The sequence below is a fragment of the Leptodactylus fuscus genome, chromosome 4 (genome assembly GCF_031893055.1).
Source record: "Leptodactylus fuscus isolate aLepFus1 chromosome 4, aLepFus1.hap2, whole genome shotgun sequence".
Classification (NCBI taxonomy): Eukaryota; Metazoa; Chordata; class Amphibia; order Anura; family Leptodactylidae; genus Leptodactylus; species Leptodactylus fuscus.
Genome location: NC_134268.1, coordinates 61,065,076 through 61,081,944, shown reverse-complemented (window position 1 = coordinate 61,081,944; position 16,869 = coordinate 61,065,076). Strand labels below are relative to the sequence as shown.

Here is a 16,869-nt window from a genome sequence, read left to right as displayed (position 1 = left end):
TTCACTTTATCTATTGGAGGGCACCGCTCCTGATGTCTGCGCGATCTGCTCTGCCTCCGGCCCACTGTTTAAAAAGTTTGAGGACCCCTGCTCTAAGGTCTGAGGAGATCCCAGAGTACAATAATAGCACTTCCGGTTTGTGTTGAACCTCATGACTATTCAACGTAACTAATCTTGTGAGGTTGGTCCATCTCTAACCTTACACTTATTACATGACCTTTTGCAATGTAACTGGAATTTATGGACATGCTACCGTGCACACATCTGATTGGCTTGTCACTGCTTCCTCTATTGTTTTAATAAAAGATGGTCTTTGGGTGTTCTCTGTCCAGAGAGATTGCAGATACTTCAGATGCTTCTTTGTAATTTTCTCTCCAGCACTCAGCATGCTAAATTAAGAACCTAGAATTGAATAAGCAGATCCCTTTTAACTCTTCCAAAAATGACTTTAATATTTGTGATTTAACTGTTAGGCTAGGTTTACACTTGTGCCTGTTATCCATCTGCTGCTAATCCGTATAAAAAAACAATGGATTGATCAAAAAACGGATTCTAACAATTACACACTATAAGAAGGTGACAAGCAGAGTGCTGGAGTCCAGATATATCAGCCCCAGGTTTCTGACATATGGGTGGTCCAAGGCAGATCTGGAGTAGCCTCAGCACAGGTGTAGGTCCTTGGCTCATTACCGGTTTCAGAAAAAGGCTGCAGATTCTGCATTCAGGTGCAGTTCCATGAGATGAAAGAAGGTGTGTGGGTCTGTCCTGTAACCCTTAGTCCAGTGAGACAATATTGTGCTTGTTTTGTTCATGTGGCTGATAGTAAGCCACATGTATATTTAGGTTCTCAATTCTGTTTAGTTAGTCTCTCCGACGAGCAGGTTTTTTATTTTGTTTTTGCCTGAAGTTAAAGCTGTATTTTGTTTTGCTGATTTTGTACCTGAAGTCAAGGTTATTTGTTTTCCATTTTTTTTTTTAAATAAACCACTTTGCTGCATATTTTATGTCCCTGTCTTGACTGTTTGGGTCCGCATCACTGCTTCTACCGAGCTAACTTCCCCCCACAGCACATACTATAGTCCATCTTTTTTGATGGATTATTGAATGGGTGTCCATAAAAAAAAAAAGTCTGTCTTTGGCAAATATGTTCTTTTTTTCCTTCTTCATTCTGAACATGCGCAGAGAAGAATGAAGGGAGAAAAACGGTTTGCAAACTATCTGTTGGTAATCCATTGGTGTCCACCTTCCAAGAACTTCATTGTTAAAAAAAAAAAAAAACTGATTTGTTGCGGTCCGTCGTATATCCTTATTTTTTGAACAGAGTAAAACTGTTGTATGTATGACTATTGTCTCTGTCCAAAAAAGAGGATACACAACAGAAATGGTACAAATGGACACCTGCAGGTGGTTTTCAAAATCAGTTTTTAGGATTTTTTAGTCCGTTACAAAAACTGATTTCATATAGAGAGACAAATGCTAATGTGAACAGAGCCTTAATAAAGTGACGATCAGCCAACATTTTATGACAATGCTCAAGCCAACATGACCAACGAGGACCAAGTGGAGCAGCAGCGCTGGAGCAGCAGGGGATTTATCACGTGGTTAACTTTTTTTTTTTTCTCAATTTTCCTGCCATCAACTTATTTTTTTTCTAATACTGGAAAACCCCATTAAGAAAGGATGTTTTACAACAATGTAGGACATGCTAAAGAAAGTAAATCAAATTATATCAATTCTGGTTTGTGATAATTTGCAAAAGCTGAATGTCTTCCATGTCTTTAATAGATGTATAATTTGCCTTACTCTTTGTAAACTACCTCCAAGACATCGAAGACAAGTATTTTTCTTATTGAAATAAGAAGGATAACTGCTTACTTACTGGAATGGCGGACTACATGTAAATTTATAGGGATTGCGAGATAAGGGATCTTGCATAATAACCCAGTCACAGTAGCTGCAAGGTGTTTTATCCACTCTCAAAGTGCTTGGTTTAATGTTATCTATGTAAAACGCAAATCATATGTCCCAGTCTCTGAAGTGATTCATATTCCTCTCTGAAACAATGCTCTTTTATAAAGGGTCAGCAATACCCAAAGGCGATATGTAGCAAAACTAACAGCAGGATTTTTTTGCATGGATTGCTACAGACTAATGTTATTTTTCAAAGCCTTATGTCAAATATGCCTCGCTCATTTAGTTTATAAAGAAAGAATGGATTTTTCACAAAGTCTTAGAAACTTACCTTGCAAAGAACAAAGTAGTTTTACAAGAAGTAAGACATTGGATTTTGTAGTATAACCTAAATAGCTTGAGTTCACATATGCGTCAGGGTATTCATTCTTCTGGTCCATTGCAGGACAAGGAGAGTAGAAAACTGCTCCGTCTTTTGATGGACAATAACAAATCCTGAAGGACCCCAGGTGTCTGATGTGTGTGTATATATATATATATATATATATATTTTACATTATAGGATGAAAGGTCATGCTTGCAGGACTCCAATGAAGAAGTGTACATAGAGTAACTATTCTATGCAAAACTAATAACAATTCAGCAGGGGTCTACTGCTACTTGTAGCCTAATGGGGATCTCTTCTGGAGTTGCCCAAGATATCACAACTTGTGTTACAGACCATAGAGAGTGTTATGGAGATGAATCCCATGGACAAATCCAGCAGAGCTTCTACGTCGGGCTACAAGCAGTACGGGATGTTCAGTTGTATATTGTGAATGAAGGCATAGGAGTAGATAAGACCGCATGAGTCAGAGGATAGTAGTTCTTGCAAATTTTGGGTTTGTAGTTTTGGTCTTAACAATCTTTCTTATATTGCAAATATAACTCTACCACAAACAAATTCTAGGTATGATGGGGAGACCTCAATGCTACTTTGGGACCATTGATTTCATTCAGGAGGCTGGAAGAGACCAGAAGGAAATGGGAGCCCACAGTCTCAGGCCTAAGTGCTCCTTTGGGACCACTGATGTCATTCAGGAGGCCATAAGGAAATCCCTTAATGGATACAGCCTTATTTGTTACAGGTCAGCACAACACTTTACTGCATTCATTCTCAGTTCCTGGGCCTTGTTCTTTGGGTTCTGAAGAAACTCCAGGGTATAATAATAACAGTTCTGGTTTGGACCAAATTCAATATGAAACAAAACTGTTGTGCGAGTCTTGTGAATTTTGCAGCAGCCATGGTTGGTTGGTGGTAGGAGACCAAGTCACTAGCATTGCCCGTTTTAACTTCTAATCTGTACCTCCATTCACACCTAACAGAATCTCGAAACACCACCACACAAGAGACAAGAAGTGAGGACAAGCTCCTCAGTGCGATACCTTTATCACTGCATTGCTTTGGGGTTTGCAAGATAATTTGAACCAATAGCCACCATGACCAGTGTAGTCACCATCTTGAGCTTACTCCTAACTGCGCCATTTCCATACGGTTAATCCCGGGGTGTCCGGGTACAATAGTTTACTGATACAGGTTCTTTAGTCAACACAGTTGTCTGGTCCCCTCCAAGTTGACACTGAAGTTGTAGCCAGAGAATGACTTTAAATAAGAATTCCTTGTTGTAAGAACAAAGCTAAATGTATTGGATTTAGAAAAACAAGTAGTCTCCTATAAATTTATTACAGGCAAAGACTGTGTACTAGGAGTCAGTTTAAGAATTGAAAACAGGGAAGAAATAGTCAGGTTTAAAGGGGTTTTACTGTTATATTAATAGTGACTGGAGTCCATCTTTAGTGGCTGCACCAGGTTCAATATTTACTAGAACTTTTAATGGAATTCAACCAAGCTTCACAGATTGAAAATACAAGGCCAATTTCACCAAAGAGCAATAGCGCAAGTTACGACAAATCAGACATGAACTGAATTCATGATCTATTTCTTCTTCAGGAAGAAAGTTTTCTGACGGACTGATGTTATACAAGGAGTGATCAGGAAAAGGAAAGTATAAGGTGATACATACCGTAATTATTCTCAGAATTTTCAAAAGTAAATGGTGTAATTGAGAAGTGGAAACTTTTAGGACCAGCTACAGCAACTGTAACCTTAGGGGTAGGGCCGCATGACCTCTAGAAGAAGTATCAGGATTGGAGCAGCAGCATTAGGAGTGGCAACGGATAAAACAGGCAAAAAATTCCCATCGACAACTTTTTGACTATTTCAGGGAAATCTTTTGAATGAATAGGGCTAAGCTGTCTATGCAGTGGCATAACTAGGAATCGCTGGACCCCGTGGCGAGCTTTTGACATGCGCTCCCCCCCCCCCGAAAGACGCTGAAGACCCCGACCGAGCCCTAACTTCCCCCCCACATTCATACATGCGCTATTATGCCCCATAGTGGCTCCTGTACAAAGTATTACACCCCACAGTGGCACCTGCACACATCATTATACCCCATAATGGCCCCTTCACCCAGTATTATGCCCCATTGTGGCCCCTTCACCCAGCATTATGCCCCATTGTGGCCCCTTCACCCAGCATTATGACCCATTGTGGCCCCTTCACACAGCATTATGACCCATTGTGGCCCCTTCACCCAGAATTATGCCCCATTGTGGACACCCATGAACAATTATACTCTGGGGTCTTTTCAGACCTCAGAGTATAATAATCGGAGAACCAGTAGGGATAAAAACATAAAAACCACTGTTACTTACCTATCCCTGCGCTCCCCGCTGAAGGTGACCATCTTCAATGACATCCGGGATATCGGTCACAGACTTCAGTCAAGTAGACCCGAAGCCTGCCCAGAGAGGTAAGTAACACTGTTTTTTTTATGTTCCCTTAACTCTCCTGAGCCTTCGATCATCATACTAGTGGATCTGAAAAGACCCTGATTATAATAATAGAGTTTGTGGGGCCCGCAGCGACACTTACTGATCCTGGTCCTTGCCAGGATTGGTAAGTAAATAGGGCCCATTATTGGGCACCCTATTAAAAAAAAAAACACAGCAGTAGCCCCCTAATGTCCTGCCGCTACTGCTGCTACCCCAGTAGTTATGCCACTGTGTTTATGGATAGGAGTGGAGCTATTTCTGGGCAAATGCTCATGTTTTTCTCTAATCTCAGACAACTCACACATGTTATCATGGCTAGTTATATGGATTATACAACAATCATATTGCCAGATGCCCACTTAGAATGCAATTGCTTCGGCATATGTATAGCACATAATTAGAAGTAACAGGGCACTCTATGAAGCCTGTAATATATTTCATCTCTTTGTCTTTTTATGTTTTAATACTATGGAGACAGAATGATCATGATTAATCTAAAGTATATATTTTACATTTACTAAGCAATATTCATTTAAGAAGTGAACCGGGGTCAGGCTTTAGATAATTACAAGAAATGTGTAACGATTTTTAATTACATGTGTGCTTTATCTTTTTCCAGATTATAAATATATTAAATATACAAACCATACTTTCTCATTGGACACATTGGGCCTGAATTATAATGAGAGGATTTTTTATGCCACTTCTCTAAACCGCTTACTTGTCTATTTGTTTGCTACAAATTTATTAAAATGTCTTATACCGGCTGGAAAATTGGTTACGATTCTCTGGGTGTACAGTGCCCGAGTTCATTAATGGTTTTTGGTGCATATTTTAAGCCAAGTTTGTGCTTGGACACAACTATTGAATTAGACATAAAACTATTCAGAATCTAAATCACGTCCATATTCCAAGTCACTATGGAAAAAAGTACCATTAGGCGCAAATCTCTAAAAAACTGGCACACACTTAATTGGATGTCTCTATTTGAAAACTGACTGCCGGTTTCCGTCTCCTGTCCAGTTTCTCGGGCAGAAGACAGAAGCCTGCAAAGTGAAGACCGGGCTCAGGTGTGAACCCGCCCTCAGTCTTGCAGCCAGGCTGTGTGCAGTGTCTGCTTCTCACTTCCTGTATTTCTCTCCCTCTCCGTTCCTCCTGCTGAGCGGGACAGATAATCTGCAGCTTCTTGTACAGAATGGACTCACTGTTATCTGTGTGCTTACATAGAGAGATAACAGACTTGGCTTTATAAGCGAAGTGCAATTATCACTTGTAAAAAAAAAGGTTTCATGTATGTGAAAAATTAAGAACCACTGGCCAACATGGCCATAAAATTGTTATGTATATCCGTTATCAATGGAAAACACTGACAGCACATAAAATAACATATATGTGATTGTGAAGACCTTTGTGAAACAGTGTGTCAAACACATGGTTGCAATAACCCATGTTCACATCATATCATACATGTATGTCATATTAACCCCTTCCTCCATTCTGACATTCATGTACTTGATGATTTATAGGGTGCACAAGCTATGTCCACTTGCTTATCCAGTGGAGGACGGCTCAGGCTCCTGCAGGAACCTTTAATATTGCAACAAAATGAAAAGCAGAGTATTATCATGTATTAAAAATATTTTTATTTTTTATTCATATTTTTGTACAAAATTGCAGTATAAAATGACATATATGGCATTAAAGAAGGTATCCATGAAAATATGGATATAATATTGCCGTTACAGACTTAAATCCAAGCAAACTCTCTGCATGAGATATACTTCATGTCACAGACAGATCTGCATCCAAAGTTGTGTCAAAGTTTAAGAATGCTAGAATATATCACAGATCACAAGGCTTTGAATGATCTTGATCCGATTACTCCCAGACTAACAACACAGAGCTCAAGTTCTCAAGACTTTTTATCTTTAACAAGGTGTACGACATAGCAGGAAATTTCTGTTTCTATATTAGGACAGCTGTCCTCAAAAATTTCTCTCCATAACTTCTAACATCTTCATCTAATAGATCTATATAGCGGTAATTTAACTGAATCAAAATGTATTAAATTGAGTCCAACTTAAACTGCAATTGAAAAAGAAATATTCTCCTCTGCAAAATTTTTCATCTTTGGGATGTTTGATGTCGGAAGGTATATACGTATATTTAATTAACGCTGCGCCCGCCATCAGTTTTAGGATTAAGAAGTTTCAAGAAGGACCATGAGACATCTTCAGTACAAATAAGGTCCTGTTCAAGAGATCTGATCTCCTATAAGTATCTAAGATTATGACCATATCACAGAACAAGATAGAAGGGGAAATATAAGTAATGCTCCTTCTCTCTTGTGCTTTCTTAGGATTGCCCTTTTAGTGGTAAACAAATTTGACGTGTAAGGGGCTACATATTTGCAGATAACTTGGATTAACGGAAAAAAATTCAACACAGATGATCAATATTTTTCAATATTAAAGCGTTAGTTGGGTCTGCTACCATCTAAACACATTACATTATAAATCTCAAGAAAATCAAAGACAATTGCCAACACAAATATAATATATATGGGCAGCTAAGGGATAAGTAAAACAGCTGCCAAGAGAATTTTTCCAATATCTCTAACAAAAGTTTCAAGCAGTTAAAAGAAATAACCATTGGTCTGAATTTTTTTTTTTTTTATAACTGTTGCATATCCTTTCTGCTTATGTGCCTGGGCTGTATGGTTAATAATTTCCAAAATATACCTTTGTTGTATCAACAAATAACCAGAATAGAATTTGACATAAAAATGTTGATTATGAAAACATAATTCCTTTGATATGAATGAGTTGCAAAAAAAAAAAAAAAAAAAGAAAAGGAATATATGCCAAGAATGGAGAATTATAACTCTTCCAATTTTCCTTTATACATGCATTCTTCCAGTTCAATGTTGGCACAGGCATTAAAGAATATGCCAAGCTACGGCCTTACATCTTCAATAGACAAAAGCTAGAACGTCTATTGGGTATAAATAGCATCTGACTCTGTTATACTTTTGGTTTATGCACAAACATAAATGTAAAGTCACTAAATACAATCTGATAATTCTGACAGCCCTGGATCTATCAGTGTTCCTATGTGATACATGGTGACTGCATATTAATGTGAATAGATTCAGCGATTGGATCAATTAGGTTTATATGTAATATCCAATGCATTTCCTTCTTCCAATGCAGAGTTGATTCTCCTGAGATAATGTAGCATTTCTTCATCGCTATCCATCGCAGCAAGCAAGACAATTGTAGGCAGGTAGAATCAGCTATGGTGCCTAATAAAGACAAAAAAGAATAATATATTCCTTAGTTACTATATGTCATTACCATTACACTGTATCTTCCAGGGTAGCGGCTTTGGTGGGATATGTTATTCAGCAGGTAGAAAGCAATCATTTTAATGATAGTGTCTAGTTCTTTCATGTCAATTGCACCACTGTGGCACTGCACATAAAAGGTTCTGCTGCGGGCAAAAATAGCTCCATAGGAAGAATTTGCAACAGTGTTTTTTAGATTACAAACACATTAAAGTCAATCTCAAGACAAGCATAAAAATATATATATACTGTAATATTGTGCTTTGAAAATAGCGCTGTTCATTTAGATATTTCAACTGAAAGATTGGCAATTTTTTTTTTTTTAGTTTATCACCATGACTTCTTTACTTTAGCTTTTCATGTCATGGAATGTGTATTTAACAGACAAAAGCTGGCCTGGCCAGCAAAGCAAATGGAAAGGCTTGGCAATAAGTAATCTCATAGACAGGTGAAGTAAGGAGTTTGTTTTACTCGTGGAAAAAGCTGGTGAAAGATGGCACATAAGGGAGTATAGGAAGGGCTTTTTTTTTTTTTTTTTAAATGTAGATTGTGAGCCCCACATAGAGCTCACAATGTACATTTTTCCCTATCAGTATGTCTTTGGAATATGGGATAGAAATCCATGCAAACACGGGGAGAATATACAAACTTCTTGCAGATGGTTTTCTGCCCTTGGCGGGATTTGAACACCAGGACTCTAGCGCTGCAAGGCTGCAGTGCTAACCACTGAGCCACCGTGTGGCCCCTAGGAAGGGCTTTCTTTTACATAAATGGGGCTAGGGAAGATGTTATCTGACGGGGAGTGAGAGTTGTGATACACAGGAGAAATAAGAAGGGAATTGTCTGACACACAGAAGAGATAAAGAAGGGAAGGAGAAGAGATAAAGAAGGGAATGTGTCTTATGTTATGCAGGGAAGGAGAGGTCCAATATGCAGAAGAGATAGGGAAGAAGTGATCTGACATCCAGGAGACATAGGGAAGTGGTGTGACGTGCTTTAGAAATGAAGACGGAGTCGTCTAACGTAGGAGAGAGGAAGAAGAAGTGCTCTGACATGCAAAAGAGATAGGAAAAAAGTTGTCTGAAATGCAGAAGGGATAGGGAAGAAGTACTATGACATGCAAGAGAGAGGAAGAAGAAGTAGTCTGACATGTAGGAGAGATGAGGGAGATGTAATCTGATATGCAGGAGAGATAGGGAAGAAGTGGTCTGATATGTAGGAGAGATAGGGAAGAAGTGTTCTGATATGCAGGAGAGATAGGGAAGAAGTGGTCTGATATGCAGGAGAGATAGGGAAGAAGTGGTCTGATATGTAGCAGAGATAGGGAAGAAGTGGTCTGATATGTAGCAGAGATAGGGAAGAAATGGTCTGATATGTAGCAGAGATAGGGAAGAAGTGGTCTGATATGCAGGAGAGATAGGGAAGAAGTGGTCTGATATGTAGCAGAGATAGGGAAGAAGTGGTCTGATATGCAGGAGAGATAGGGAAGAAGTGGTCTGATATGCAGGAGAGATAGGGAAGAAGTGGTCTGATATGTAGCAGAGATAGGGAAGAAGTGGTCTGATATGTAGCAGAGATAGGGAAGAAATGGTCTGATATGTAGCAGAGATAGGGAAGAAGTGGTCTGATATGTAGGAAAGATAGGGAAGAAATGGTCTGATTTGTAGCAGAGATAGGGAAGAAGTGGTCTGATATGTAGCAGAGATAGGGAAGAAGTGGTCTGATATGCAGGAGAGATAGGGAAGAAGTGGTCTGATATGTAGGAAAGATAGGGAAGAAGTGGTCTGATATGCAGGAGAGATGAGGAAGGAGTGGTCTCTCATGTAAAAGAGAAAAGGAAGATATAGGGAAGTTGTTTGGCAAGTAAGCAATGGTTTGCTATGTAGAAAGGCTGGGGTTGGATTAAATTAATAGGCTGAGGAAATAAAAAGTTGTACACATTCCAAGACTAGGAAATTCAGGCACTGAATAGAACTAGAGGAGGTACAGCTAGCTAAGGTACAACTATTTAAGGATATATTGGCTATCCAAAGAAAATAACTAGTTGATGGGAACTCCACTAATAGGACACCCACTGATCACAAGAAAGGGGCCTCATTTCAGTTGTGTTGCAATAGCATGGTGGCCATGCATGCGCCCTGCACCTCCATTCAATTTCTATGAGACAGAAGGATATAGACGACTGCTGGAGACTAATGTAAGTAAGATTATTGAGGTTTCACTATGCAAGTAAGCTATTTTTCCTGTAATGCACGTATCTCATGACAACAGTTTCTGCCATCTTACCTGTCTGTACCCATATTTATGTGCACTGTAGAGACAGGAACTTGTTCACAGTGAAAGAAGTTTTTAAACCACCAGCATTTTTCAATCTTCTCAGGCAAACCTATAAAAGAGCAGCGATCAAACTGGTAAATGTCCATCTGTCTATGGGTAGCATGCATTGTTGTAGCAAATACACTGTCCTGTTCAAAGAGCTATAACCTGACTCTCCACTTTATCAAGTCATCTTGTTTTTAGCTCCAAAATTCTGTTTAAAGGGATTTTCGCCAACATTATATATTGATGTGCTATCTTTAGGATTGGTCATCCATATGTGATTGGCAGAGCTCTGACACCCAGGACCTCCACATATCATTTGTTTGAAGAGACACAAGCCTCTTCCCTGTACCAGTGACGTCACATTCATTGGTCACATGGTACAGCGACAGTTCAGTCCTATTCACGTGAGTGCGGTTGAGCTGAAATTCCAAGCATAGACTCTACACAGTGGACAGTATTGTGCTTGGTATTCAGTGAAGAGGCCCCAGTATAGGACTAACTGCATACTAGATATACACAGATAACACAGTATGTAGTCGGTGAGAGTCAGGAACAAGTCTCAATACAGAAACAAGGAAAGATCGAAAAAATCCTGGATTTTACAGAAATGATTAAAAAAAAAAATGTGTTACTAAAGTATAACATAATTTATTAATGACACAAATACTTTAGTTACCCTGTAAGGCTACGGCCCCAATCGCATTGCGGTTCTTTCCGCAGCGCTTTGAAGAGAAAGTTCACAGAGTTTTCCTCCGCTGACTTTCTCTTCCCATTATATCTACGGGAAAGTCGCCGGCGTTTCCGTAGATATAATTGACATGCTGCGATTTGCAAAGCCGCACTGCATTTTTTCCCGCAAAGTGGGCATGGGATTCGCATGAATCCCATCCTCTTTGCTTGCACTGTAAAACGCCGCGTTTTTTTCCGCAGCGACTCCGCTGCAGGTAAATCATGGCGTTTATGTCCCCTGGGGCCTTAGCCTAAAGGGGTTTTCATATTAACAAAACCATATTGAGATTTGTAGACAATTAAACTTAAAGGTAAATTTATTTCAACATTTTTGGAAATATAAATACATTTTCTGTTTGTTAAAGATTTTCTCTAATCATCTTATTAGTGACAGTCTGTTGTCTTGACTGGTTGTCAATGATATGGCCACGAACGCAGGAACTTTCTATGGTCTGGGATATCTCAGAAACCCAACCATTTTCTTATTGTGGCCGGGTTACCTTCTCATATTTGTAGCGTTCATGCCTGATAACAATAAAGAAATCATGGCTGGATTTTTGGAGAAGTCCCAGACTATAGAAACTTCCTGCATTCATTGTTGTATCGATGGGTAACTGATCAAGACAAAAGACTGTCAGCACTAAATCTTTAAAACTCTGCTAAATTGTAATTATTTATATTTCAAATAAACGTTTAATTTTTAATTCTCTACACATTTCAATCTAGTTCTGTTTGTGGGATACCCCTTTAAATGTCTATAGAGGCTTTTCTATGGGTAGAAGAAAGGTAAGCATTCAGTACGAGAGCAGCTTTTAATGAGCACCCACCTTAATATAAGAGAGGAATTACAATATACATCATGTATAATCATACTAGAGATGTGTTTTATTGTCTATGTTGCCTTCATAGCAGTCTGTGATAAACGTCATGAATAGAGATGAGCGAGTACTGTTGGGATCAGCGAATCCGAACAGCATGCTCGCATAGAAATGAATGGACGTAGCCGGCACGCGGGGGGTTAAGCGGCCGGCCGCCATCAAAGCGGAAGTACCAGGTGCATCCATTCATTTCTATGGAGCGTGCTGTTCGGATCGGCTGATCCGAACAGTACTCGCTCATCTCTAGTCATGAACACTTAAAGCATACCTATAAGAAACGTTGTAATATATCTTAAGGGAATTTGTTTCCTCCACTTATTATGCCACTCTGCTCCTTCTTGTCATCACTTAGCCTGTTTACATAGTCTGTATCCGTATCTAGATCACACACAACTCTATGGACATGGGGAGGGTCTGTTAATTCATATTTTTGCCTCATTTTATGCAGTGTGAAGTATTATCGTAAAACATAGCTGTGTTAGAAGGTTCCTTCACTCAGCAAGGCATAGCAGCTTTTTTCCAGCAGTCTTCTCCTCCCCCTACCCTTCTCCATAGACTAATGTGGAAAAGCATCTCAGTCTAAGTGGTGAAGGAGACATATTTATTTAATATTACACATTTTCTTAAATTTACTTGTACTATTCATTTGCGTAAAGTTGTTTTATACTTGTCGGTACGTCTATAACAAGATGTACTGGGTCACCTAGTTTAGAACGTCCTGTATGTGTATTCGTGTGTGTGTATTTACATAGTGATCCAAGAGAACAGCAGGTTGTTCTAGTTTGCAGTTTGGCTGTGCATGTGTAAATATTAGCACTAAGAACAGAAAAAAAACCCTTTGAAATTTGGTTATGTGCTATACATTCATAACATCGTCCAACGCATTGCTAGCAAATTATATAGAATACCTTGCTGAGGTTTCTCCAGATCCGTAGGAATCCCCGTATCCGAATTACTGGAGCAGACACTAGACTCTGAGTTCAGTCGCACTGCAATAAAAAGATACTATTGCACATTCTTTGACCGGAATTTAGCAGAAGTTTTAGATTTCTTGGGAGAAACTTTATAAAGACATCTATCTTTTAGTTGCTTACCTCTGTAGAACTGATTTCTTGCTAAGAGGCAACCAGCTGACGGAACAGATGCCATAGTCCCAATTCAGACAACAGTAGTAGCAAGAGCAGTACAAAATGCAGCTAAACTGTACCTGAGAGACAAAAGCAGAACAGAAACAATTATATTTAATTACAAAACAGCACAAGTCAGAACAGACCGCACTTTAAAAACATCAAACACCAAAAGAAAAGTGACATCACTGGGCCCGAGCGAGCGGCGTAGCACACAGATGGTTTGGGGCCGTTTGAGAAATATTCAGCGTTAAAACTCAAATATCTCGCGAATGATCTTAATGGAGACGCAGGTATTTAAGAACTGAAACGAAATGGAATCATAGAAAAATGCAGGCAACTTTTAAACAACATATCCATATATTTATGAGCCTGTACTTTACCTTCTGTAGAGCTTCCTCTGCTGGGTTATAAATGTGATTGATATTCCATGTGAGATAACCGTCTGTTTAGCATTCCGAAATCTGCAAGCTATATGCTAAATGTTCTGCCTGTTCCAGACACTTGTCCTTGGATTCGGAGGCTCATAGCTTGTTGCTCTCTGCTTTCTCAGGGACGGTTTATATAAAGAGCGCGGCAGCAGGGAGTGTAATGAAATTTGAGCACATAGAAACATTGCCTGTTTGTGGGAGGGTGTTCAGAAGACTGTGTGCGAATATAGTCATACAGCACTGACATCTGTTATAAGGAAGGACAGAATGAAACAGATTCAGCATAGAAACATTACAAGGTTATGACCAGGGAATATGGATCTATGTAAAGCCTACTGACCACTGTGTATTCGCCCCTTCCTGTGTGTTCATGCGTCCTTCGTCTTCAATCAGTGATCATATTGTCTATGCACATAATAAACATTCTTATTCCTCTTATACCTGATTTAAGCGAAACATTTGTGTCTCAAATAGTCCAAAATTTTTCATCAGCATGCGTGATATTTTTTTCTAACTCAAAGAACAGAAAACAGTAAATGTACTTAAAGGCTAAGGCTCCTTGCAGCGCACTTGCAGTAGATGAGCCACTGCGATATCACCGATGCCTCTGCAATGTAATGGAAATCCCATCTACACATCCACAACAATCCTACAATAGGTCATGAACTAAGGTCAGCGAGGACATCCAGGACCCCCATGGAGCAACTATTTTACAGGACATGTGACATCACTTTCATCAGTAACTGGTCCTATTTGTAGCTCACCTACTACATACACAAATGGGCCGCCAATACAAAAAGTGTTTATAGCCAAATTACTTTTATAATACACTTGTGCACATGTCAATTATTGTTATGACTATTATATGACCTTAGATTTGCCCCACGTACCCATATTAAATCCTAATTCTGTAATTCACCATAGGAGTAAATAAGTGTTGATTCATGTTGTTGTATTCCTCCTTTATATCTTTTATCTAATGATATGTATACAGAAATTTTGTGACATTTTTTGTTGGATTCATTGTGTGTCCATGTTTCTTCTGATGCTGTTTGCAGCTCATTTCACTTCAACTGAATGACCGGAGCTGCAATACCAAGCACAGTAGGCCCAGTTCACAATTGCGTTCGGTATTCTGTTCAGGAAGTCTGCTTGCCCCCCCCCCCCGAACGGAAACCTACACGCATTAAAAAGTAGTGATGAGCGAACACCGTTCGATCGAAAAGTTATTCGATCGAATATCAGGCCGTTTGAGGTATCCGATTCCAATTGAATACCACGAGGCAAACGCACTAAAAATTCAGATCCCCTCCCACCTTCCCTGGCGCTTTTTTTGCACCAATAACTGCACAGGGGAGGTGGTACAGGAACTACGACAACGGAGGCATTGGAAAAAAAAGGAATTGGCGGCCGAAATCAGGTGACCTCCACTTTAGACGAGTGTTGGATTTAACATTCAATTAATTTTAGACTGTGAACTATGTGACTGTGAGACAGGGATAGGTCTACAGGCAGGGTTAGCTAGGGATTACCTTTATTTAGGTGGGAATGTCACTCACCCAGCTCTCTGGGGCTCTATCTGGTCGGGATCCCTGTCAGCTTGCGATATGCGCAAACTGACTTTTTCCCATAGGAATGCATTGACCAGCGTGGTTGACCAAATGCCATACAGAATACAGCATTTGGTCAATCAACGCTGGTTCTTCCGAAGGAGGCGGAGTCTAAGATCTGTCCACAGCAGTTCCCATTGTGATCTCAGATGCAGCAGAGCTGAGTGTGCATCAGGGTTCAAAGCACACTCAGCACTGCTACATCAGATGCAGCAGAGCTGAGTGTGCAGCAGGGTTCAACGCACACTCAGCACTGCTACACCAGATGCAGCAGAGCTGAGTGTGCAGCAGGGTTCAACGCACACTCAGCACTGCTACATCAGATGCAGCAGTGCTGAGTGTGCAGCAGGGTTCAACGCACACTCAGCACTGCGGAGATGTAGCAGTGCTGGCCGTGAGCTCAGCTTGTCTGCATCTTTGGCCAGCACTGCTTCATCTCTGATGTAGCATCCTCGGAGTAGCCGAGTTGAGCTCGCGGCCAGCACTACTTCATCTCCGATATAGCATCTTCGGAGTAACCGAGCTAAACGCGCAGCCAGCACTGCTTCATCTCCGATGTAGCAGTGCTGGCCATGCACTCAGCTCGGCTGTATCTTCGGAGTATTCGAGCTAAGAGCGCAGCCAGCACTGCTTCATCTCCGATGTAGCATCTTTGGAGTAGCCACGCTGAGCGCGCGGCCAGCACTGCTTCATCTCTGATGTAGTATCTTTGGAGTAGCTGAGCTGAGCGAGCGGCCAGCACTGCTTCATCTCCGATGTAGCATCTTCGGAGTAGCCGAGCTCAGCGCGCGGTCAGCACTGCGTCATCTCCGATGTAGCAGTGCTGGCCGTGCGCTGAGCTCGGCTGCATCTTCGGAGTAGTCGAGCTGAGTGCACGGCTAGCACTGCTACATCTCGGCATAGGAATGCATTGACCAGCGTTGATTGGCCGAATGCCATACAGCATTCGGGCCAATCAACGCTGGTTCTGCCGGTGGAGGCGGAGTCTAAGACTGGTCCACAGCAGTCTCCATTCTAGTCCGATATAAGATCGGACCACAATGGAGACTGCTGTGGACCGATCTTAGACTCCGCCTCCTCCGGCAGAACCAACGTTGATTGGCCGAATGCTGTACTCTGTATGGCATTCGGCCAATCAACACTGGTCAATGCATTCCTGTGGGAAAAAGTCATCTTCCACATATCGCAAGCTGACAGGGATCCCGACGTAATACAGTGACTTGGGCATGTTAGATGCCCCAAGGCATGCTTCCCCTGCTGTCCCAGATGCATTCCAGGGTGTTGGCATCATTTCCTGGGGTGTCATAGTGGACTTGGTGACTCTCCTGAGTCGAATGATGGGATCCCCTGAAACAAAGCATTTTTCCCCATAGACTATAATGGGGTTCGATATTCGTTCGAATAGTCAAATATTGAGCTGCTATTCGAAACGAATATCGAATATTTTATTTTACTGTTCGCTCATCTGAATTAAAAAGCATTTAGCTAAGAAACCACACGGACCACATAGACTATAATGGGGTCCTTGTGATTTCCATACGAAACATGAATGATTCATGTTGACACTGGAACCCATTATAGTCTATAGTTTCCATGTGGTTTCTTAGCTAACCGCTTTTTAATGCGGTTACCATTGAG

The 16,869-nt window shown here is 40.6% G+C and overlaps 1 protein-coding gene across 1 annotated transcript; it reads right to left on the bottom strand.

Moving 5' to 3' along the window:
- Nucleotides 1-6,408: 6,408 nt before the first annotated feature.
- PPDPFL (pancreatic progenitor cell differentiation and proliferation factor like) lies at nt 6,409-13,746 on the bottom strand. The gene is made up of 5 exons (XM_075270489.1): nt 13,574-13,746; nt 13,158-13,270; nt 12,972-13,052; nt 10,421-10,520; nt 6,409-8,092 (listed from the first exon to the last, which is right to left on the bottom strand). The coding sequence occupies exons 2-5, from the start codon at nt 13,210-13,212 to the stop codon at nt 8,080-8,082; spliced, it is 249 nt and encodes an 82-aa protein (XP_075126590.1). The 5' UTR covers nt 13,213-13,270; nt 13,574-13,746; the 3' UTR covers nt 6,409-8,079.
- Between the last annotated feature and the right edge of the window lie 3,123 nt (nt 13,747-16,869).